This window comes from Pelobates fuscus, chromosome 3 (assembly GCF_036172605.1).
Source record: "Pelobates fuscus isolate aPelFus1 chromosome 3, aPelFus1.pri, whole genome shotgun sequence".
Classification (NCBI taxonomy): domain Eukaryota; kingdom Metazoa; phylum Chordata; class Amphibia; order Anura; family Pelobatidae; genus Pelobates; species Pelobates fuscus.
The window spans coordinates 84,060,328-84,083,930 of NC_086319.1; the positions used below are offsets into that span (position 1 = coordinate 84,060,328).

At 39.3% G+C, this 23,603-nt stretch overlaps 2 protein-coding genes across 3 annotated transcripts in view; one reads left to right on the forward strand and one right to left on the reverse strand.

The window, feature by feature from the left end:
• CFAP43 (cilia and flagella associated protein 43) overlaps window positions 1–4,657 on the reverse strand; it is a 67,900-nt gene extending 63,243 nt beyond the window's left edge. The window contains exon 1 of the mRNA XM_063447321.1: window positions 4,575–4,657. Coding sequence (XP_063303391.1) covers window positions 4,575–4,606 — 32 coding nt within the window. The 5' untranslated portion in view covers window positions 4,607–4,657. The remainder of the gene's footprint in view (window positions 1–4,574) is intronic.
• Window positions 4,658–4,915: 258 nt separating this feature from the next.
• On the forward strand, window positions 4,916–23,603 carry KIAA1191 (KIAA1191 ortholog). 2 transcript variants are annotated; one of them, XM_063447322.1, is made up of 9 exons: window positions 4,916–5,083; window positions 10,072–10,202; window positions 10,438–10,520; window positions 12,808–12,998; window positions 13,983–14,100; window positions 16,221–16,345; window positions 18,016–18,119; window positions 21,580–21,707; window positions 21,970–23,603. In XM_063447322.1, the coding sequence occupies exons 3-9, from the start codon at window positions 10,493–10,495 to the stop codon at window positions 22,179–22,181; spliced, it is 906 nt and encodes a 301-aa protein (XP_063303392.1). In that variant the 5' UTR covers window positions 4,916–5,083; window positions 10,072–10,202; window positions 10,438–10,492; the 3' UTR covers window positions 22,182–23,603. The 2 variants fall into 2 exon arrangements, with proteins under 2 accessions (XP_063303392.1, XP_063303393.1); XM_063447323.1 differs by having other exon boundaries at window positions 10,072–10,106.

Genomic DNA, 23,603 nt, shown 5'->3' on the forward strand with positions numbered 1-23,603 from the left:
ATATTTAAATTCTACTTTGCTTTCGTTCATTATTTTTTTTGTTAATTTCTTCCTGTATCGTGAAATCTATCTCTTGTCTGTTTTATCTATGTTCTCTTTATCTCTTATCCTCCTTTTTCCTATCTCTAGTTATCCTGTTTTAATCCTTTCTACGCAATCCTTCCATCTTGTACTTGCATTGTAGTGAAATTTTTTATCTATGCCATGTTCCATTTGACATTGGTTTATAATTTGTAATTTTATATCTATTATTTTTGGCAGGAGTTTGGATTTCCAATTTTTGGCTATTTGTAGTTTGACTGCTAATAAGATATGAATGCTTTGATCTCAATTATCTTTTTCCATTTTTTGCCAGCCTAGATGGAGCAGTGCCACTGCTGGAGAGAACTCCATTGTTGTCCACTCCTCTATCTATTTAAAGATTATCACCCATATCTTCCGAATTTCTGGACGTGACCACCATATATGGATATAGTCTGCTCTCCATTTTTCACATCTCCAGCATTTTAAAGATCTAGATAGATATATTTTAGATAGCTTTAGTGGGTAACAATACCATCTGTTGACAAATTTGTATTGTGCCTCAATTAGTTTTAAGCAATGTATAGCTTTCCTTAGTTGGGTCAACATTTTATACCAGTGACTATATTCTATGCATATCTGTAGCTCACTATTCCAGCATTTTATTACTGATATTTCATTTTGTTCGGAGTGTAATGAAGTTAAGTGCATAGCTTTGGTTATCAATTTGTTGTTTTTTTATTCTTCGCTTAACATTTGCGTGAATTAGTTGGTCAGTTGGATTGATTAATCTATGTTTTGATAGGAATTTTTCATTTTTAGTTATGAAAAGATCTCTCTTGATGGTAGGCCTAAATTATTCCTAAATTGTTGAAACAATATTATTTCATTATCTCTTATAAGGTCTCCTATTAGTTTTATTCCTTTTTTTCCCACGGCTTCATATATAGGTTCTCTAGATTTATCTTTATTATTTCTATTGGAAGACTATCCGTAAATTTCTCCTGAATATCCAATCTGACTTTTAGGCTTATCCAGAGTGGATACATATCTTCCGTTATTATCAAAGATTTCAACATTTTGCTTGTTTTCTATATAAATTCCAAAAAAATATTTTTTATATAATTGGTTCCCATATTATGAATGTCTGTTTGATACCATGCTTGTTTTTTAGCTTATTTTTTAACGTGCTGACAAATTCAATGTGTGATTTTCCGCATGCTACTTTTGTTTGAGACATATTAGGGAATCCAAGTCCCCTGTTTTTTCTTTTTTTTTTGTCCTTAATCAATGTCTTATCGATATTTAGTTTATAATTTGATTGTTTACTTTAATCTCCAATAGTGCTCATTAATTCTTTAAGCGAAAGTACCGGTTAATTTTACGTTAAAATTATATCATCTGCAAAAAGTGAGATTTTAATTATTTTCCATTACTTTCAAACCATTTTATTTTTTGATTATTCCTAATAATGTCCGCTAAAGATTCAACAGACAGTATGTATAATAGAGGGGAGAGGGGATACCCCTGCCTAGTGCTATTGGTTACCCCAAACCATTCTGAGGTTATCCCCCACGTCTTGGGGTTATTTTTTAGTTCACACAGGTTGGAAGGATTAAAATAAATGTAATGGAACAGGGTGGTAATATGAAATCGGAATGAAGGATTGGGCAGGTGACACAAGGATGGAGGGAAGACACATGTACATTAAAAACAAGGGGAGAGAGAGGGATACAGATGTGGGAGAGTGTGGATTTTACAAAATGGGGAGAAATTGTGACCTAATATAAAGTATTTTGCAAGTTCTAAGTGAGACTTTCAATCTAACCACTGACAGTAACTATGATGGCTTCAAATTTCAAGTCCAAACCTATAGCCAGGATTTAATATTTACTAGCCACTGCAAGCCTGGATGGTCTATATTACACTCACCAATGGTACATTTCTACTCACCAGAGCTACATTTTCACTAACTAATGGCTAGTGACGGTACACATGTTGAACCCTGACTATGCTATAATGTATTACGTGTTTCTATATGCTAATACTATGTTGTAAAGTTCCTGGATGGTGGTATCTATAGACTGGTAGCAAGTATGCTATAATCTGTAAAGCTGCAGTTTTATTTTGATAATTACTGAACTATGATATTAAGGATGGTGGTATCCAATAGAATAGACCTAAAAATACACTAAAGAGTTAAGGCAAAGGGCAAAATCAATCGGGAAACCCTGATCGGGGAAACCCACAGTAAGCTGGTGCCACCGACTAGGAATGTCTTCATACCAAAATGCACATCAGTCTATGTCTTTTTCATTATGATTTAACACGTGTCTAACGCTCATGCGAGTAGCACTGTTTGATAGCACGTTTTATGTATTTCTTCTATTGAACCCTGTTACTCTCTACCCCTGGTTATGTGTAGGTACACTTGTTCCTAGTGTGTGCTGAGGTAGTCATAAAGTTTAGCTTTGCAATTTGGTTATGTGTAAGTACACTGTTTCCTATTGTGTGCTGAGGTAGTCATAGTGTTTAGCTCTGTAATTTGGTTATATGTAGGCACACCCCTTCCTAGTGTGTGCTGAGGTGGCCTTTTTTTTTTTTAACTTTCCAGCTACTATCACAAAACTACAGAGCAGGCCTGTGAAGTGCTTTGCTGTTGGCTTTCTGTCCGCTGTCATCTTCATTTAATTTTTATGTCAAATTTTAATTTGGCACTATTTGCTGACCTTTCTCTTCCAGTGACTTTTTATATTCAGGACTTGTGATGCATAGTGCTGCTTTTGGGATATACACTGTTTACGTGATGTGAGTCTTTTTTATTTTAATGTTTCTTTTTGTTACTTTCTCTTAGTTATTATTAATATCATAGTTATTATTGAATAACTAACTGTATGTTTATGTGCAGTCAGGTTAAAAAACTAAGTTGATAGCACCTTATTAGTTGTAGTTAATGAAAATTGCCATTATTTTGCGTTAGTCCTAAGTAACGGTTAGAGATTTTCTTACATTTTAATATTGTGAGTATTTTCGTGCATCCATCTTGTGTCGGAACCTGTTCTATGTTCCCCATACCTTTTCCCCAAAGGAGCTATCATCACCCCTGGCTCAGTGCCTTTCCTTCTCCCGAACGTTATTGCCAAAAGCGCCCCCACTCCCTGGCAGTCATTCGCCCCCCCAAAACAACCGAATAATCCCCAGTGACACTTGGCTGCAAACCATATGGAACTCTAATGTGGACGCTTCACCTTTGCCCACTGTTTTGCCCCACTTCCCGACCTGCCAGGGGAGTGCTATTTAGAGGAAAGGTACTACAGACTGAATGGAACAGTCATGTCATGAGAGCACGGCGGAGCTCACTTTTGTTTGCCTGCAGGAGCTCCGACAATTGACCGGTGGTGATCTGGCTACACTCTATGGATCTGGGCGCTATTTTGACAACTTGGGCGCTTGGACCAGAGCTATCCGGGGATATATAACATGTTGGGGTTACTGCTTATATTTAATGTATTTTGTGTTGTGACCTGTGGATCTGGGAGATAATTAACTTAGCGAGTAGAAACTCCATTATCTCCCAGACTCAGAGGCACCAGGTTGGGCTTATATGTGAATTAATGGAGACCCCATGCAGGGGTTCTGTGTATAAAAGACCATGCCTTGAGGAATAAAGAACTATGTGTTGTCTAGTTGCTGTGGGTGGGAAGGGGGAATATAGATATTCATTATTCATAGAAGTATGCTTTTTTGAGCTTCATGGATATTCGGCTAAGATACCTAGTCCAGGTTTTTGAGCTCCGCTACACATCTCTTATATTTTGCTATGGTTTCTCAATATTTAGTTTCTTGTTGTGGATTGCTGCAATTTTTTAAAATTTATTACCCACAAATTTAGATAGTTTTTTGTCTGTTTCTATTTCAGACCCCTGTTTGCCGTTCTGCTTCTGGGGACACTAAAGAAAAGCCTTAATTCTGTGGTGTATTTTTTCTATCTCTAATATTAGCCCCCTCCAAAGTAAATGCTTGCATGACATCAGAACTCCATACTAACTTGTGAGTGCAAACTTATAGGCTTCTATGTGAGAGATTGTTCAGAAACTGCATGAATGCAGTGGGTGCACTATAAAAAAAATTATGAATAAGGAACTGGTCACCTAAATTTAACTGTGTAAAATATATTTATATAGATGGTGTCAAATAAACACTGGAAACAACTAAAAATCTGTATCTTTCTTCATCTGTTTTTCCCATAAATGCCAATATATTAAAGAAAAAAAAGGATATTGGGGGCAAACAAAATTATAGAAGAGATGCCTTTCCTGACTGATTGAATGTTAATATTGATTTAAAACTGAGACATAGCAAAAAATGTGGAATTTGCACATCAATTCTATAGGAAAATAAATTAAGAAAAACACCTTTAAAACCCCCAAGCCTTGCATTCCATGACTTCCTATCTAGCTGGTTATATATTAATCCTTGTTTATTGATTTAAACTCCATTTATTGTCACATTGTGGATGTGAGACATGTTGGAGTGATATTTCCCGTATTTACCTGACTTCCAGAGAACAGCCAGGGTCCTCCATCACTAAGACTGGGCTCAGGGGGTCCCTTCTTCTCTGGCTCAGGGTGCCCAAACGTTGGTTTACTTCGGTTGCTACGAAACACAAGACATCGCGTGTGATTGGCTAAGGGAAGGGGCTCCAGAAACCAATTATCGTTTAAGGGGGAGGAGACATATTACGTCAGTCGCCTCCAGCTTTCCCACTTCGAAGATGGCGGCGAGAAATCCTTTCGTACTTTCGAACCGTTCCAACAAGCAACCAATCAGCGCTCCGATAAGGGAGCACGTGTCGGTCTACCAGCGCTGACACGCCCCTTGGCTCTGGGCATGCGCGTTTCGGTATAGTTTTTATCGGTCGCCATTATACGAACAGATAATGGGCTCTTCTATTACTCTCCAGCTCAGCATCCTCGGTGACCCATCCAGGTTCTTAGAAGGGAGGATACGAGGGGGATTCTAGTACACAAACCGCTGGGACCAGGAACCGGCTGACCGTCAGGTAAGCAGCCCGAGCTTAATGGGTTATCTATGGCGAAGGCCTTATTATTCAGCATCACAGCCTCCACATGCAGGTAGGGATACCATAACCACTGGCCTCCATGGGCACCTAGCCCACTGGCCTCCATGGGCACCTAGCCCACTGGCCTCCATGGGCACCTAGCCCACTGGCCTCCATGGGCACCTAGCCCACTGGCCTCCATGCTGTGTGACAGTGAATGGAAATAGCTGCCTTGTGATATTTATAACTAATAGGCTGATAATATAGACCAGTGATGGCGAACCTTTTTGAGCCCGAGTGCCCAAACCGCAATACATGCCAACTTTATTTCCCTCAAAGTGTCAACACGGCAATTAAACCTGAATTCAGAGGTTTAAAGGGAAACTCCAGTGCCAGGAAAACGATCCGTCACTTACCTGAGGCAGCGGCGATGTCCCTCGCCGCTGTCTCCTCCTCCGCGACGCTCCTCCCTATTCTTCCGTCGGCTGGCATGCGCATTATGTCTCCCCATAGGAAAGCATTGAAAACGAATTTCAATGCTTTCCTATGGGGATTTGAGCGACGGTGGAGGTCCTCACACAGTGCGATGACGTCCAGCGACGCTCTAGCAAAGGTTTCCTGTGCTATGGAGCAGGAAGTTCCCTTTTTTCAATTCTGACAGACAGCCACTAGAGGTGTAGTTAACCCTGCAAGTTAATTATTGCAGTTTATGTAAAACTGCAATAATTACACTTGCAGGGGTGGGAGTTGGCACCCAGACCACTCCAATGGGCAGAAGTGGTCTGGGTGCCTGGAGTGTCCCTTTAAATTTAGAAAAAAAAACTCATACAGTTGTCCGAACTAATTAACATATTTTGTTTTAAAAGAACACAACAGAGAGTTCAATGATACACATTTTAAATAATGATATAAATTAAATTAAGCTTATATTTGTTATCTCTAACAAATGCAATACACACACACGTACACACACACAGTGCATTGAGGGGTGCTGTGTGTGTGTGTGTGTGTGTGTGAGAGTGAGGGGGGATACATTAAAATAATTATTTTTGAAAAAAGTAATATTCTGGATCCCCCCCCCCCTTCTTCTTACCTTTGGTGAGGGGGGTGGGGGGGGGGAAGGCACGGGCACAGCCATCCCTTGTGGTCCAGTGGTGATAAGTATGTGCCTGGCTGCAGCTCTCCTGTCCTACCGCGCAATGCTGTGTGGAGCGTTGCCATGGTAACGCGCGGCAACGCTCCACACAGATTGCTATCTGGAGGACAGGAGAGCTGCTTCCGAGATCTCTCTCTCCCTGCTTCCGGTCATCCCAATAAGAAAGCAGAGTAGGCACCTGCTGTTTTGGGCAGGCAGGTACCTACTCTGCATTGATGCAGAAAGACAGCTGTTGGTTTTACTGCATTCCTGCTGTGAGCATCCTCCTCCATAGCACAGGTGCAGGGAGGTCTATGTGAAATACATTCTGAAATCAATATTTACTTCCCTGAAATGCCTGTTTTTTGCCATGTTCGTCCATTGTTAATCAAATTGTGATCACATCAGAGAGATCCACAGCAGAGAGCTGGGCAGTGATTTGTATTTATAGGATGTGTCCTTGGTCTCTGCCCTCTACCATTTATAATAGATTATGAAAACCTTCATATAAACTTGCTTTCTCCAAAACTTACATTTTACAGCAGATGTCTTCAACCAAATAAACTAGATTTTTTTTGTTTTTACACAGCACAGGTTGAGAACATTTTGTTATGGTAGTAGTAGTTGTCGTCCATGGGTAGGCAATCTTTGGCATTCCAGATGTTGTGGACTACATCCATATGAATGCTCTTACAGCCATAATGCTGGCAAAGCATCAGGGGAGATGTAGTCCACAAGTATCAGGCTTTTGATTCTATCAAGTGCATATATTTTCAATAAATACTGTTTCTTCTGCTATTTTGCCTTTTTTGTTTGTGGTGGTTTCTGTATAAATCTTAGAAAGTTATAAGATGGTCATGCGAATCATGTATAAATGTGACATTGATGGGTTCTATTTTATATTATGTAACAGGGAGGCCGTAGCTGTAGATAATTGTTAAAGACCACTGTAGGCACTGTGACTGCTTCCACTTTTTTTAAGTGGCCACTGTCTGATACCATCTTTCCATTCAGTGTTAAACCGTTTTTTTTAGTAACACCCACCTGTGCTACTAAGGCTAATGAGGAAACTTGTCCTAAGCATCAATGGGCAGCAGTGATTGGCAGAGAGCGTCAGTCGACCACTTTCAGCCTATCACAGTGCCCATTCAGGTATGAATCATTAAAGCTAGAAAAGTGTGTGTGTGATCTCTGCCTTAGCCCTACCTTTTAGTATGGGTGTGGCTGTTGGAAGCCAGGGGGCCACAATTTCGAGAGAAACTGCTGGAAAATAACACTGAATGGAGGGACAGTAACCAGCGACTCCAAGCATTATTCCCAATTCAATGAGATGAGTTATAGTGCATGCCTTGCAAGATACTGAATACATTAAAAGGAGACAAACCACAGCACACATAGCAGGCAGGTCCCTTAGCCTACCGTTAAACTCTATAAAACACCCTGCAGGCACTGCATTTTGACTGTCAGTTACACACAGCACTGACCACCCCACTAATTGCTATGCACTACTACATAGACTGACTCACACGCTCAACAGAACAACGGTTAATGCCAGCCGGTGCCAGCTAGGGTTAGTTAGCTCAGCCAGCTTGGCACATATACTCCAGAGGAAGCTAGGTGACTCTTCGCTGACCTATGAATACTCACCTCAGTTATGCAGGGCACTGACATAGTCCTAAGAGCACTCTAATTACCCAAGCTTGACCTATCCACATAATATACATGCCTATAATCTCTCATCTTGTAAATAATGTCTAGTAAGTGTAACGAGCTTGAACACATGATGCTTAGTATGTTCAACGACTCTACTCACAAAATATTTAGTTTCAACCTGTAACGTGTTTGTTAGTTTAAGCTTAAAAATAATAATAAAAAATGTGCCACGTTTTACATGCCACTGTTCTTAATGCAATGTCAATGTTTAAGCTGTTGTGGCGTCATTGAATCGATTTGTGAACACCTGCACAACAAAATAAAGAATTCAAAAAAAAAAAAAGAAGAAAAACAAGTGTTCAATTTAACATAATGTATGCAAGGGGCTTTGTAGTTGGTGTGGGCTAAGTGTATTATGATGATATAGGTATTCAATTGGGATTGATGAATCTGTGCAAATATGTTATTCCATTCAGGTTAAAATTCACTTTAATGTGTATCACGTTTTTTTTTCTTTTTTCTCCATAATGATTATGGATGTACTGGTTTCAGGATAACTGTCTTTATTCACTAAACCGCAAAGTTTAGAGAATTGACAAAGGAAAGACAAATGTTCTGAAAAAAAAAAAAGTTGATTTCTTGTGATTTGGCAATTGTGGCCGCAATTAATTAACTATACTTCCAGTTTTTACCATTCTCCCACTATTTTCTGCTTATAACTAATAAATTCTTTGTCTATGAGCTTGAAATGCTAATCAGCTCTACCTCGTATGAACAGCAAGCTCTAGTAAATGTGTTCGCTAGGCTTCTTCTTTGCCCTTATGATAATGGAATGGCATAAAATGTCCTTGGCTTTCAATTGGATTGTATAAAAGTGTTAAGTGAACTTTTACTATTATGACTGAGTGCGGGCGGATACAAATACAAAATCATCCCATTTGTGCTGAGATTCCGGGTCAAAAATCAAACCTCATCCTTCGCTTCATTAAAAAAAAGAACAATTGTATTTGTACTTTCAATTTTCTAAACTCTATTCATCTGTGGAGATGCAGAATGTGTGATGAGATTATTTAGGAAATTTGTTAGTGTTACACAAAGTTTCATATAGAACATAATTTGTAATTTTTGGGGAGGTAAAAAAAAAAAAATCTTAAAGGACCACTATGGTGCCCTGAGGGTGCCCCCACCCTCATGGTCCCCCTCCCACCAAGCTGAAGGGGGAGGAAGGGGGTTAAACACTTGCCTTTCTCCAGCGCCGTGCTCTCTCGGCGCTGGGGACTCTCCTCCCTCTTCTGATGTCATCGGCTGAATGCGCAGCCACACGCGCATTCAGCGAGTCCATAGGAAAGCATTCTCAATGCTTTCCTATGGACGCCAGCGTCTTATCACTGTGATCTTCATAGTGAGACAGCCACTAGAGACTGGATTAACCCTAAAGGAAACAGCAGTTTCTCTGAAACTGCTATGTTTACAGCAGGCAGGGTTAACCCTTGATGGACCTGGCACCCAGACCACTTCATTGAGCTGAAGTCGTCTGGGTGCCTATAGTGGTCCTTTAAAGTAGGTAAATTTGTATTTACCACCCCCCCCCCCATGAACAGTTCCACTCATTGCATTATAATGTTTGGAACTGCTCTACATACTGATGGCAACCATGCTGTTTTAGTGAGTCAGTCTGTGTGCAGTTATCCTCCAGGGAGAAGAGAACTGTCCAAATTTTGTGTGCACATGTCGCAACCAAACTTGGTAAAATCTAGCATGGGCACTCAGATCCTGTGTGCTTTTAATGATCCTCCCCCCACTTTTTTTTTTGTACAAATGTCATTAATGATTTGCATATTAAATGTTAGAGATCCTTTTTAGAGAAAAACATGGAGTTTTTATATGAATAAAAAGAGAGATTTTCTAGAATTATTCACTAAATTGTGAACTAAAAACAAATATTGCCGAATGTCAGACAAGTAGTACTTGGAGGGAAAGCATTTTTCATATCTATATCCATAATACATATAAAGAGCAGTTACATTGATTTGCTACTTTCAATATGTTTTATCACTGATGTCAATTGGCAACACTTGTTTTTTTTTGTTTTTTTTTTCTGTAGCTACCAGTTTTCATTCTATACGTATATGTATGTATATAATCTAAATGGGTCATATCTTTAAATAAACTTGCAGTTTTTGTTTCATCTTGTGTTTAGGTACCCTGCATGGACCAGTTGGGATCTCTTCCAAGGTTTCAGCTTTAAATGCACTATATTTCTGTTTTAGTGGCACTATGTTTCAGTTTGACTTGTCTCATTCCAGTTAACACATACAGCCCAGTGGCCTGGTAAGACACTTAACCACTGTTTTGTGTTTGCATTGTTTTTGCTGTACATGCTCTATCCTTTCGACTCAGTGCACAGTGATGACGTTTGCATGGCTACCCTCAAAATAGCACCCAATCTGTTGTTGTGAATAGATCTAGCGTGACTTGTGAATGCATTTGTGCATGTCCTGTCCCATTGCTGTCTTTTTTTTTTTTTTTTTTATTGCTTAGTAAATAGATACTTGTTTTTAACCAGGTGACACAATTTGTGGATTTCCATAGCGAAAAGAGTACAGTTTCTATCCACTGTAATGGCATCAAGACAGCCTGATGTGCCTGGTAACAACTTTTTCTTTCCCTTATATTGCTGCTCTAGTAGAGGAAACCAATTTGCTGTGTATTTACTTATTTTTGTAAAATATAGTGGTTTGTATGCAGGGTATTGATATTTTAGATTATGCTTTATCTCTTGTCATAATCTGGAGCCTAAAAATAGGAGAAACTCTGGCTGTAATGTTTCCAGGCTGTTTGATTCCAGTTTAAACCATTGGCTTGACATGTTTGTTCAACTTGTTAAAGTGGTAGCATACATTTGTTTTAATGTTTATTTCCTCTATAAAAACTACGGTTAAAATAAAACCATGATGCAGCGTGACCAGGGTGACATTGGCATATATCTTTGCAGGTGCTTTTTGTTTTGTAACGGTTGCTGATACATTCTGGCCAATGGACAGCCAGATACGTATTGGGACAGCCAGAATTTTCTCAATGATACTGCAGTAACGGATCTTACCGGGCTGATCTAATTACCTTAGAATAAAATAGAATAAATCCTAGAGTAGTTGGCTTGTTTATGTGCAAAGTCCATTCGTTGCCTTTGGGGGGGGAAAAGAAAAGGGGAGAAAAAAAAAACCATAATTATTGACATTTTCAAATATCACTATAGAAATTTTGTAAGTATTTCCTGTTTGGAATGGAAGTTAATACATGTCCTAATACATAAAAAAACAACTTTGGGTATTCTGCAGCATTGTACACTCCCAAACATGCTAGAACTAACTTGTTTCTTTAGTAATGTGGGCTGACACGTAGAAAGTTTTTTTTTTTTTGTAGATGTACAGGGAACTTACCGTACTTTATTAATGTTGACAAAGGAATCTATAGAACATTATGTTCTCGTTTTGTGAGTAACATATAGCATGTTCTAACATTGCTTCTGCGTGTAAACACCTGCTGATCCTGTTTTTACATAGGTTGTGGGTGTATAATATCTGTGTTCAGTTTTGCTGTCTTTTTATAAATATATGGATGCTTTTAAGGGACTCTCCAGGCAGCAGTTTTTACTCACCTGGTTCCAGCGCCGGGAGCCTCGTGAAGCCGTGCCCCCTATTTCGTCAAAATGACGAAATAGGCGGGCGCGAGCAGGGAGCAATCAGACGCTTCCATTTGGAAGCGTCATTGCTCCCTTGTGCACATGCGCACATACTTCAGAGGGCGGCATTCATGCCGCCCTCTGAAGTCCTGAGCGCACTACTGCGCGTGTGCGCGGCCGCGAGCTGAGCTGACTGACAGCTCAGCTCGCGGTCTTTGCCCGCCCCCTCTCCTCTCTGACAGGCTGGAGAGAGAAGGGGCCCACACAGTGCCTTCTCTCTCTCCTGCACACGTCAGACGTATTTTCAAACGTCTGACGTGTACAGGGCCTTTTTAGGGACCTGCATGATAGGAAGTCCCTCTGGTGGCCGTCTGAGTGACAACCACTGGAGGTAATCCTATCAATCAATGTAAACACTGTATTTTCTCTGAAAATACAGTGTTTACATTAGATTGCCTGCAGGGAGCTATAGATCTCACCTGAACAAATACATTAAGCTGTAGTTGTTCAGGTGACTATAGTGTCCCTTTACCGGTTTTTACAAATTGTTTTACCGTTAAATTCTAAATGATTTAAGAGTTACTTTAGCCAGACCCTGAACATATATTTCCATGTGTTCAGTATTTTTTTCCCCAAAAAGATTGCTACTTAGATGGTTACATCAGCTACTATATATATATATTTTTTTTGGTTCAAGAAATCTTTGCTGGCATGCACTCCTGGAAAACTAACCAGTTGTGCTACGCTGAGGCCAAGTTCTCCCTGCAACCTGGTCTCTTTCAGATTTGGGAAGCCGGGCCCCCAATGGTCATCTGTTGCATGCTATTCCTGCTGACAACAGAAATACACAAATATATGTACAGAATTCACATTGGCTAGCCTGCTAGCTAAAGAAGCTGACAGAGGAGGAGTTAAACTCCTGAGCGATCTTATCTTTGCATGTGCAGAGTTGAAACGCTGCACCTACAGACTCCCAAGCACCATGACCACTTTAACCCCTTAAGGACACACGACATGTGTGACATGTCATGATTCCCTTTTATTCCAGAAGTTTGGTCCTTAAGGGGTTAAAACACTGAAAATTATCATGGTGTTTAAAAATAACCCTTTAACCGCATACAATTATTTAGATTAAGCATCATATAGTCTAAAGTTTGTTTTAAGAATGTAGCAAGTAGTGGGTTGTAGCCTTTATTATACATTATGTTTTTAAGACTGTCTGTCTGTATTAAGTAGTGGGCTCTCTTTCTTTAGCCATTGAGCACAGCTCTGGTGGTTTATTGGGGAAGATGTCCCTGCCGATTGGGATGCACCGTCGAGCTTTCAGCTATGACGATGCGCTGGAGGACACAGCACCCATGACGCCACCACCATCAGACTTATGCAGCAACACGCTGTGGAGAAAACCAGTTATACCAGAACGTAAATACAAGATGCTGTCCAAGGTATGCTGAATTCTAGAGAATCTTTCCTTCTGCTTTAAGATTAATCTATTTGAATATTACTGTTGGTATTGTTGGTTTGGGGAGCTTTTATGAGATGTAGGATATATGTGGTTTAACTTTTTAAACAGGCTTCCAGCCGATGTAAAAGAACGCAAATCTATCTCATTTGAATTCCTGCACAGAATTGAAAAGAAAATATAGTGCACATATTTTAACTGACATAATTTGTATATCCAGTTTATACTAATACGGGAAAATGTAATATCAAAAGAAAAAGGAATATAATTTAGTTTTTTGTTTTGTAAATATAGGGGCATTACAAAGCGATTCAATGTCCCTGTTGCCATGCGCAAAATAGCTTTTAACTGTAGTGATTTGCAAAAGTCACTGTAGCTACAAACCCATGCTTCAGTGAAAATTGGAACAATCTATACTCTTTATTTTTTATTTTTTATTTTTTTTTTGTGCTCATTCATAGATTGTATTTTATAGCAAAACTGTATTAAAGAGGCAGTCTGAGACCTGAGTTTTACCCTGCTCCTTTTTTGTTTTGGAAGTATGAAAACCACTAGAGGCATGTTAACCCTGCAAAGAAAACATTGCCTTTCCAGACGATGGGCAGTGCTTTCAGGGTTAAAATAGGGGGCACGTGCCACCCAGACCTTTTTCATTGAGCCTATAGTATTCCTTTAATAACTACATGTATGTGGACACCATATACCGGTAGTTTTTATTTTGCATCCAGTTTGGATATACAACTCTTACAAGTTAGGAATATATATATATTTAACTAGTAAGTAACCTTTTGCCCAAATCTTTTTCAAAAAAATTACCCCCTGTTGAAAGTGCTCTTGTGTGAGCATATCTGCAACATATAACTTGACTGATTTTTCTTTTCTCTCTTTTTCTTTCCCCCTCCTTCTTCCAACACTTCTCCTTCCCTCTTTACCCTTGCTCCTTCCGATATCTTATTGTCTTGAGCAGGTTGAGGATGGGGATAATAACATGCCCCCACCTGCTCTACCCAATTCCTCTTCCATTGAGAAGGCCCCTGTGGTGAAAGCCAAAGCCACATCTGTCATCATGAATTCTCTTATGACAAGTAAGGATGTTGCATCGGTTGTGCTAAATTTTAACTTGTAAAATGATTAAAAATGCAATGTACTGTTGATAGTTATGATTTTTGTTTTAGGTCCTTTTGTTAAATCCCTTAATTACCGGTGATCTGTTGAGCATGTCACAAATAAAACCATCATCACGAATAAAATAAACTGTAAACTTAATTTGAAGCAAGAAAAAAAAAAAAATCAAATATGTATTCTGTAAATTGAAATCCAATGAAGTAGGCAATCAGTAGTGGCTTTTTAAGTGATTTTATGTTTCTGAGCAAAGCAACTTTTCGTGGCAACATAGGGGGTTATGTATATAAAATGTCACTTTCACATAAGTGGTTTTATGAGTACGTTGATTGGTTATATTCATATAATTGGATGTATAAAATATTCTAGCAATGTGAAACCTGCATACATATCTTTTGCATGCAATTTTACATTTTGGATGCTACGCATGGTAAATCAAGCTCAAGGGTTTTCATTTCATTGGTCAGGTAGTTTTTTTTTTTTTTTTTTTTTTTTTCTTTTATTAGATAGGTAGAAAAAGTGCCTGTCATGCATAAACATGACTTGTGTCACTTTAAATTGCATACTACTTTTACCAATGCGTTTAATTTCCATTAACATGACCTTCTTTGGCTTTGCTACTATGCTATTAAGACAGTAAAATATTGCATCTAACTATACTAGCCCAAGCGACTGCCATTGCCCCCCATCCCTCAATTCCTAGCATGTATGCTTTTAACTTGGAGGGGTGTGATGAATGCTTGTGGAGCCGGTCTGTTCAGTGCAGAGCAGTGTGTGTATTTAGGAAACCTGGAAAGAGTTATAATTTCATTAGTATGCAATATTTCTCAGCGTCCTTCTTCTTTTCCAGCTGTGAGCGAACAGGTTTGCTGACAGCATTTTTATGTTTTAACCTTAAAGTAGCTGCAAGTACTGTTCTTTACATGGTCTTGTAACCTGCTTGTCGGGAGTAGTGGTAGTGCCATATCATGCGTCACGTGAAGATCCTCCCAGTGATGTCTATTTGTTTCCCATGTTTTAACATAAATTGGTCTGCCTCAGTTAATGGCTGAGTTAAAAAAAAAAAAAAAAAAAAAAGCGTACATTTTAATAAGGACTTAAAAATTAACGTATTTTTGATAGTCAGTTTAGGATTGATTTGGTACCTGCTACATATTCAGGATCTCGCTGAATGATCTGGCCAATTAACAAGGTTTTTTATTTAGTGTATGTTTACATAAATTTTGTATTTGTAAAACTTCCACGGGTGGGTAAAAATTCACTCCTGAGGGGTGCCTGTGTATGTATAATATATTTTCTGAAATGTCAATAGTAAGTTATAGGAAAACAACAGGAAAAAAGATTGGAGGGGTGGACACAGTAACAATTAAATGGACAAACATAACTTTTATCTACTTTTTTTTAAATATAAAAGGAACATTCTAACACATAATACTAACTTTAGAGTGCTTCCTATCTAGATTAATTAGACCTCCCCACCCAAAACTTGTGATTCTCTTAATGTCTGCCACTCTTCCCCTGGCTGAGATCGTTGCACATGATCTCAGCCAATCCAGTGCTTGGGTGACTAGTGTGTGTTTGTGACAAATGTTGCACTACGCCAACCAGCATCGCCTTGTTAGAAATGCAATTGCTCCTCACAAATCCGTTCTGCATCATAAGGACTCCAAACCTGGTCCTACATCGCACCATGAAGGGCCTCTAGTTGCTGCCCGAGTGTCACTAGAGATTACCATAGGAAGCTATGTAAACTCTGCCTTTCCTCAGAAAAGGCAGTGTTTGCATTGTTTTGACTGCAGGGAGAGTCTCTTTGCACCAGAACCACTACATTTAGCTGTAGTGCTTCTGATGCTTTGAGTATCCCTTTTAAGGTCTCACAGCTAAGAATCTCAAGCTTTATGGAAAGATAATGAAGATCAATGTGTAAGAGTTTGAATCTTGTATTATATTTATAAGTGGTTATTTGAATTGTTCGTTATACCATGCATTCCCCATGTTGTGACTAACCAGTTTGCTGGAGCAAGGCTGTAGTGTGTCTCTCACAAACGCTTGAAAGTTGTGTGCGCAAATGTTTCCTTTCCAGAGCATACACAGGAGAGTATTCAGCGCTTCGAGCAGCAGGCCGGCCTCAGGGATGCAGGATATACTCCACATAAGGGCCTCACTGCTGAAGAGACCAAATACCACCGCGTGGCAGAAGCCCTGCATGTAAGAGTCTCCTGGCTATACCCTGTTCCCTGTGCTTCATTTGATGCTTCACCTACTGCTCATGTTTTGGATTACCTGCAAAAGCTGTGAACTCATTTTACTATCCCTCACTTTACCTGTCATCTCATGCTTGTACTTTGAGTCAATCAAGTCCAACACCACAAGTTGGTGGATCTATACATTTGTTTTGTTATTTATGTTTATCCATAATCTGTTTAACATTTCCTCTTGTGTCAAAGAAGCAGACTTTTTGAAATAGTATTTTCTTGAGATTTCATTCATCTGCCTGTTGAGATATGTGTCCTTCGATTGGCATTACTTATATTGGTATATATTTGAGAGAAAAGATATATAATATATTAAATGTTTTTTTTTTTTTTTTATATACATACGTCAAAACAGATGGGGTCTAAAGGGGGCACTTTGCACCACAACCACTACTGAATATTGTATCATCTGTGGTGCATAGTCTCTTCCTGCAGCTCTCTCGCCTTCTATTGCAAATCAGAAAATGTAGGATTTCACGTCTTTTTTTTTTTTTTTTTATCTGTTTAAATTTGGACCATTCTATGATAGGATGATGAGTGTGAAATTTTTTTTTTCTTTTTTTCTTGACAGTCAAACAGAACAACAAATTAACAGCAATTTAATCTAGGGGTAAAATACTAATAACCCATAGTACACTAGAGTAGATTCCACCAATTAACAGATATTATTTTCTGTTGTCAAACAACTGTCATGTTTTAACAAAATGAAACCTTTTGTCATAGCGGAGTTTAAAATGGTGTAAGGTGCATAGCCAGTTAATATCTATGTTGTTGGCACAAACACTACTTGGAGTTGTTTGCATAACAGATTGGTAATAAGCGGTGTTTTGTGTAGGTTAGAGAATGTGTCTTGGCACAGCTGTATGTATTCCATTTTGTTTTTGTGCTTTTTTTTTTCTTTTTTTTTGGCCATGTTTTTTTAATTCATTGTATCCCATCTGATTTTGATCTTCATTTGCCAATTTGTATATATATATATATATATATATATTTTTTTTTTTTACAAAGAAAAGTCTGTTTGGCTTATATAGGCATCATGCTATGGAATCTGCTTGGAGTAACATTTCCAGCAACCTCCTTTTGTTATTGGCTACATTTACAAAGGGTAGGAGTTTGTTCCCGATAAGGCATTAGCACATGATTAACAAAACATCTGTAAAAAATAAGTTAAACCAAGTTAATACAAAATATATATTCTGTTTACTGCTTATGGATTTTATTTAGCGTTGGCGAATAGATTTCCTAGTATTTGTGTTCAGTGGACAGAAGTGGTTCTTCAGCTTGTTGCTTTGTCTAGCGTTGCCATGTCATTATTTTTTGTAATGAATTCTGTACTTATACCTGGTTTTCTTTACCTACTGAGGATATGTGATGCTCATCTGTAAATTACTGATGTTTTTTTATTTTTTTATTTATTTTTTATCCACTTGACCCTTTAATCCAGGTCCCAGACTGCCTTTTTGCCATTACTTGTTGGATTTATAGATGAAAGTAGTTTTATTACGCCTCCAGCAGTTTTAGCTGCCTTGCTGCCTAAACCCTTTCTTCCTTTTTTTTTGTTTTTTGTAGAGACTGTAGAGATTTTAAATGGCACAGTATAGCTAATCCTCTCTTATTCCACAGAAACTAAAGATGCAATCAGGAGATTCCACTGATGAGAGACAGAGTTCATCTGCCCAATCTACTCCTTGTAGCACTCCTAGTTCATCTCCCAAGCAAATGCGCAGGTAACCTATCCTCTCCATTCTACACATGATAGTGTATTTCCTCTTCATATCACCGGGCCTATTTGTGACGACTAGATTTGAAAATATTCATGTTGCCCACAGGCATAGAGAGCACATGGGTCTGATGTGTTTTGAATCCGTATGCTCTTGAAACACAATGGATTATCCTTAATGGTTACTCCTTACTCATACAGGCTTGGAGGCAGAAAGGGCCTCTTAACAGAACTAGCTTTTAAACTAAGTATTTCAAAGGGCTTTCCATACAATCTTGCTGAAGGAAGGCAAAGAGAAAGTTGTTGGTGATGATTTTAGGATGCCCCGGCCTACTAGATGAAAACCCACAGTTGATTTCTGAACAGTCTTCTGTTTTCCCATATCGCTGCCATCACCATACTGTTTAGATCTAAAATGGAACAAATCTGCCCTCTCAAAAGATCTGGACCCAGAGCAGTGCTATAAAAATCCAAAGGGCTATGGTCTACCAAGAATGCAGAGCAAATGTAATAACCTAATCATCTGAACTCCTTGGAAAGGTTAGATTGCGTAATGAAATGTGTATACATAGCTGCAGAAACATGCAAGCCCGAAGATGGATAGTGCTCCCTGTGACTATTTGCTAATCTAGTAGTAAAAAGATCGATGAGCACCTGGTTCAAATTTCATTTTAAAGAAAGAGAGAAAATGGTGTGGACTAAAAATAACATCCACCATTACAGGAACGAACAAATGAATAGGATCATTTACTTAATGGAGGATGCACAGATTCTGCTTTTGCAAAAGGGGTGGGAAAGACCAAGGCAATGATTCTCTCTAGAGCTTCATGAACTGCTGAGACCCTAGTGGCTAAACTATTTTCGCTTGACTGGTGTGCAGATTTTTGTTTAACATTGAAATGAATATATATATATATAATATATATATATATATATCTCTATCTCGACCAATATTGTTTTTTTAGAGCCGATACCGATAATCTGTGAATTTTCAGGCCGATAGCCGATAACTTGCCAATATTCTGTACATTTACCATTTTGAAAAAATAAACTATTTCTAAAGGTAAAGGCACAAAATATACATGCCACATGTAGTGGATGCTGTGTGTTTAGACAGGGCAGCTTTTTGTGTGTGTAGTGGATGCAGCGTGTGTGTGTGTGTGTGTGTGTGTGTGTGTGTGTGTATATATATATATATATATATATATATATATATATATATATATATATATATATATATATATATATATATATATATATATATATATATATGTGTGTATGTATGTATGATTTTTTTTTTCTCTCAAAAAAAATTAAGGGAACACTTAAACAACACAATGTAACTCCAAGTCAATCACACTTCTGTGAAATCAAACTGTCCACTTAGGAAGCAACACTGAGTGACAATCAATTTCACATGCTGTTGTGCAAATGGGATAGGCAACAGGTGGGAATTATAGGCAATTAGCAAGACATCCCCAATAAAGCAGTGGTTCTGCAGGTGGTGACCACAGACCACTTCTCGGTTCCTATGCTTCCTGTCTGATGTTTTGGTCACTTTTGAATGCTGGCGGTGCTTTTACTCTAGTGGTAGCATGAGACGAAGTCTACAACCCACACAAGTGGCTCAGGTAGTGCAGCTCATCCAGGATGGCACATCAATGCGAGCTGTGGCAAGAAGGTTTGCTGTGTCTGTCAGCGCAGTGTCCAGAGCAGGGAGGCGCTACCAGGAGACAGGCCAGTACATCAGGAGACGTGGAGGAGGCCGTAGGAGAGCAACAACCCAGCAGCAGGACCGCTACCTCCACCTTTGTGCAAGGAGGAACAGGAGGAGCACTGCCAGAGCCCTGCAAAATGACCTCCAGCAGGCCACAAATATGCATATAAGCAAAAAAAAGGGGATGATCTGCTGAACCAATCACAAATAAAACAACATAGCGTATAACTGTGTATATAGGCAAATTGTAAAAATTGCATTCACAAATGGCCACTCACACTTTCACAGACGTTTGCAAGCCTTGAAATTTTTTCCTTTTCAGAATAAGAGTTCCAAATCTTCTATCTGGGTTAGGATCTGCAAGAAAAAAGTATAATAAAAATAAGGTGCACGTTCAGAGTGAGGTATAAAACAAGTATGTAATAACTTACATCAAAGTTCAGATCACCCCCCCCCCCCTTTTTTTTTTTTGCTTATATTGTGTGGAAGACAAGAGGAAGTCTTCTGGGATACTACTGAAATCTTATCCTATACAGGAACGTTTATTTCTGCTGATATAAATTAAGCACTTATTACACTGTGGTGGGTGTACACACATATCGTTTTTTCTGCACAAATGTGCATATGTCTGCTCAAATGGTCGGAAACAGACTCCATGAGGGTGGTATGAGGCCCCGACATCCACAGGTGGGGGTTGTGCTTACAGCACAACACCGTGCAGGACGTTTGGCATTTGCCAGAGAACACCAAGATTGTCAAATTTGCCACTGGCGCCCTGTGCTCTTCACAGATGAAAGCAGGTACACACTGAGCACATGTGACAGACGTGACAGTCTGGAGACGCCGCGGAGAACGTTCTGCTGCCTGCAACATCCTCCAGCATGACCGGCTTGGCAGTGGGTCAGTAATGGAGTGGGGTGGCATTTCTTTGGGGGGCTGCACAGCCCTCCATGTGCTCGCCAGAGGTAGCCTGACTGCCATTAGGTAACGAGATGAGATCCTCAGGCCCCTTGTGAGACCATATGCTGGTGCGGTTGGCCCTGGGTTCCTCCTAATGCAAGACAATGCTAGACCTCATGTGGCTGGAGTGTGTCAGCAGTTCCTGCAAGACAAAAGCATTGATGCTATGGACTGACCCGGCCGTTCCCAGACCTGAATCCAATTGAGCACATCTGGGACATCATATCTCGCTCCATCAACCAACGTTGCACCACAGACTGTCCAGGAATTGACAGATGCTTTAGTCCAGGTCTGGGAGGAGATCCCTCAGGAGACCATCTGCCACCTCATCAGGGGCATACACAGGCGTTGTAGGGAGGTCATACAGGCACGTGGAGGCCACACACACTACGGAGCCTCATGTTGACTTGTTTTAACCCCTTAAGGACCAAACTTCTGGACTAAGAGGGAAACATGACGTCATGTGTCCTTAAGGGGTTAAGGACATTACATCAAAGTTGGATCAGCCTGTAGTGTGTTTTTCCACTTTAGTTTTGAGTGTGACTCCAAATTCAGACCTCCATGGGTTGAAAATTGATTTCCATTTTTTTTATTTTTGTGTGATTTTGTTGTCAGCACATTCAACTAAGTAAAGAACAGTGTATTTCAGAAGAATATTTAATTAATTCAGATCTAGGATGTTATTTTTGTATTCTCTTTATTTTTTTGAGAGGTGTGTGTGTGTGTGTGTGTGTACACGCGCGCATATATCTATATATCTCTTCCTCTAACAAAACAATGTCCTTCACAGATCATGGTTCAGTCAGGGCTCCACTACTTCCCTCCCAGTTGGCGAGATCACCAGCTCAGAGTCAGGAGGAGCTGACAAGTGGAGCATATTTGGCCCTCGTGCTGTTCAGAAATCCACCACAGATCCAGGTAACTTGTCTTTACACTGTGCGTATGTTAGAAAGCAAATCTAATGCTTGGTTAATGCATTGTCTGAATATCGAGGGACATGTGGGGTAGTTTTACAGGTGTAAATGTAGCAGGAAAATAAATGTCATTTAGTTCAGCTGCATGTGAATATATTTAAATTACACCCACCTTGTGGATATGGAAAGCAATTTCTCAAATTTATTGTAGGAATGCAAGGTTTCACGCTATGCAAAAAAATAAAAAAATGTTTTCCCCTTTCCAGGTGGCTTCACTGTCCAATCTTATAAAGGTGCTCAAAAGCCAACACCAATGGAGCTGATGCGGGCACAGGCTAACAGAATAGCAGATGATCCTGCAGCATTTAAACCTCCCAAGATAGAAATGCCTTCATTTGCTACAGACAAGAAAAAAATTCCCCGTGGGCACAACCTGCAGCCTCGTGACATGAACATACTCACACCCACTGGCTTCTAAAAGACTTCCTTCTCCTAATTTTTATTTTTTTTCCTGCTTTGAAAAAGGACAACAATGAGATAATTAATACCTGGCACATTGATTGCCTTGGCAGGAAAAAGAGTTAATTCAGATAAAAGGTTGTGTCCTTCTTGATTTTTCGTTGTGGCATTCCCCTTCACCGAGCTTTGTCAGTGCAGGAAGAAAGAACTTTCCTTATATCTTCTTCACTGTTAAATTAACTGTCAATCCACTAAATAACTCCATATACAACTATGCATAGAAGCTGTTAAACACTTGTGGTTGGCACTCTCCAATTCCTCTTTTCAAGCAAATGAACCAAATGGTTATGCTAATATTTGTGTAATGATCCCTTTTACCAGAGCTGACATTCCTCCTTGTGTATAAAAGGTAATGAGGGTGTTATTGGTGTCATGCCTAGAGTACCTTGTGCAATAACCTAGCTTTTATGTGTCTATGAAAACGTAAAGTGAAAGCTTGCTCTAGGACATTGACCACTAACTTAAGGTTTTTCTGTGTGTTTTTTTTTTCTTTTCTGCTTTCTCCTTTCTTCATTGCATTATCTGGAGTTACAAGATAGATGCGAGCCCAATTTGTGTTATTCAGATCTTAATTCCTGTGTAAATACTGCTGGATTGATCAAATGTCTCAGGGCAAAAGAAAAGGCCTGGATGTTTTGAGAGCAAAAGTTTGCTAAATATTTATTCATGTTTTTTGGTTTTCATTTTATTTTTTTGTTCCCTTAAAATTGTCACATTCTGAGTTCAGAAGCTACCATTGCATCCCATTGTATGTTTCTGGTCTGGTAGGGAAGTGTAAGTCCAACTCTACAAAAAAAAACCAACCCAAAAAACAGTGGCTGCCCCCCCCTCTTCAAATGTACTTACTGCTTATTATTTGAAATTGAATCGCCGAGCACAGTACTGCATGGTGCAGTATTTTGCCATCACCAACTGGCTGCTGTCCTGGTGTAATTACTACAGCTGACTTAACAACTAATAGTGCCTGTAACATTCATTGAAGCCTAGAGCAGGGATAGGCAACCTTCGGCACTCCAGATGTTGTGGACTACATCCCCCATAATGCTCTTACACCCATAATGCTGAAAAAGCATTATGGGAGGTGTAGTCCAAAACATCTGGAGTGCCGAAGGTTGCCTATGCCTGGCCTAGAGCTTAGTTCACTGGGAATTATTTCTCTAGCTGGCTCTAAAACTAAACTATTTTACTTCAGAAATAAGTGATCGAATTATACCTAGGTGCTTAAAAATGTCTTCAGGTAACCTGCCACTGCTGTTATTCTTCCCTACCCTTTCGAAAATAATTGCTGTCCATTTTGAGTACATTGAGTAGTTAATTTTTTTTATTTATTTTTTTATTTTGCCTATGTCTTTTTGTTCACAATAAACCTGAAACTAAACTA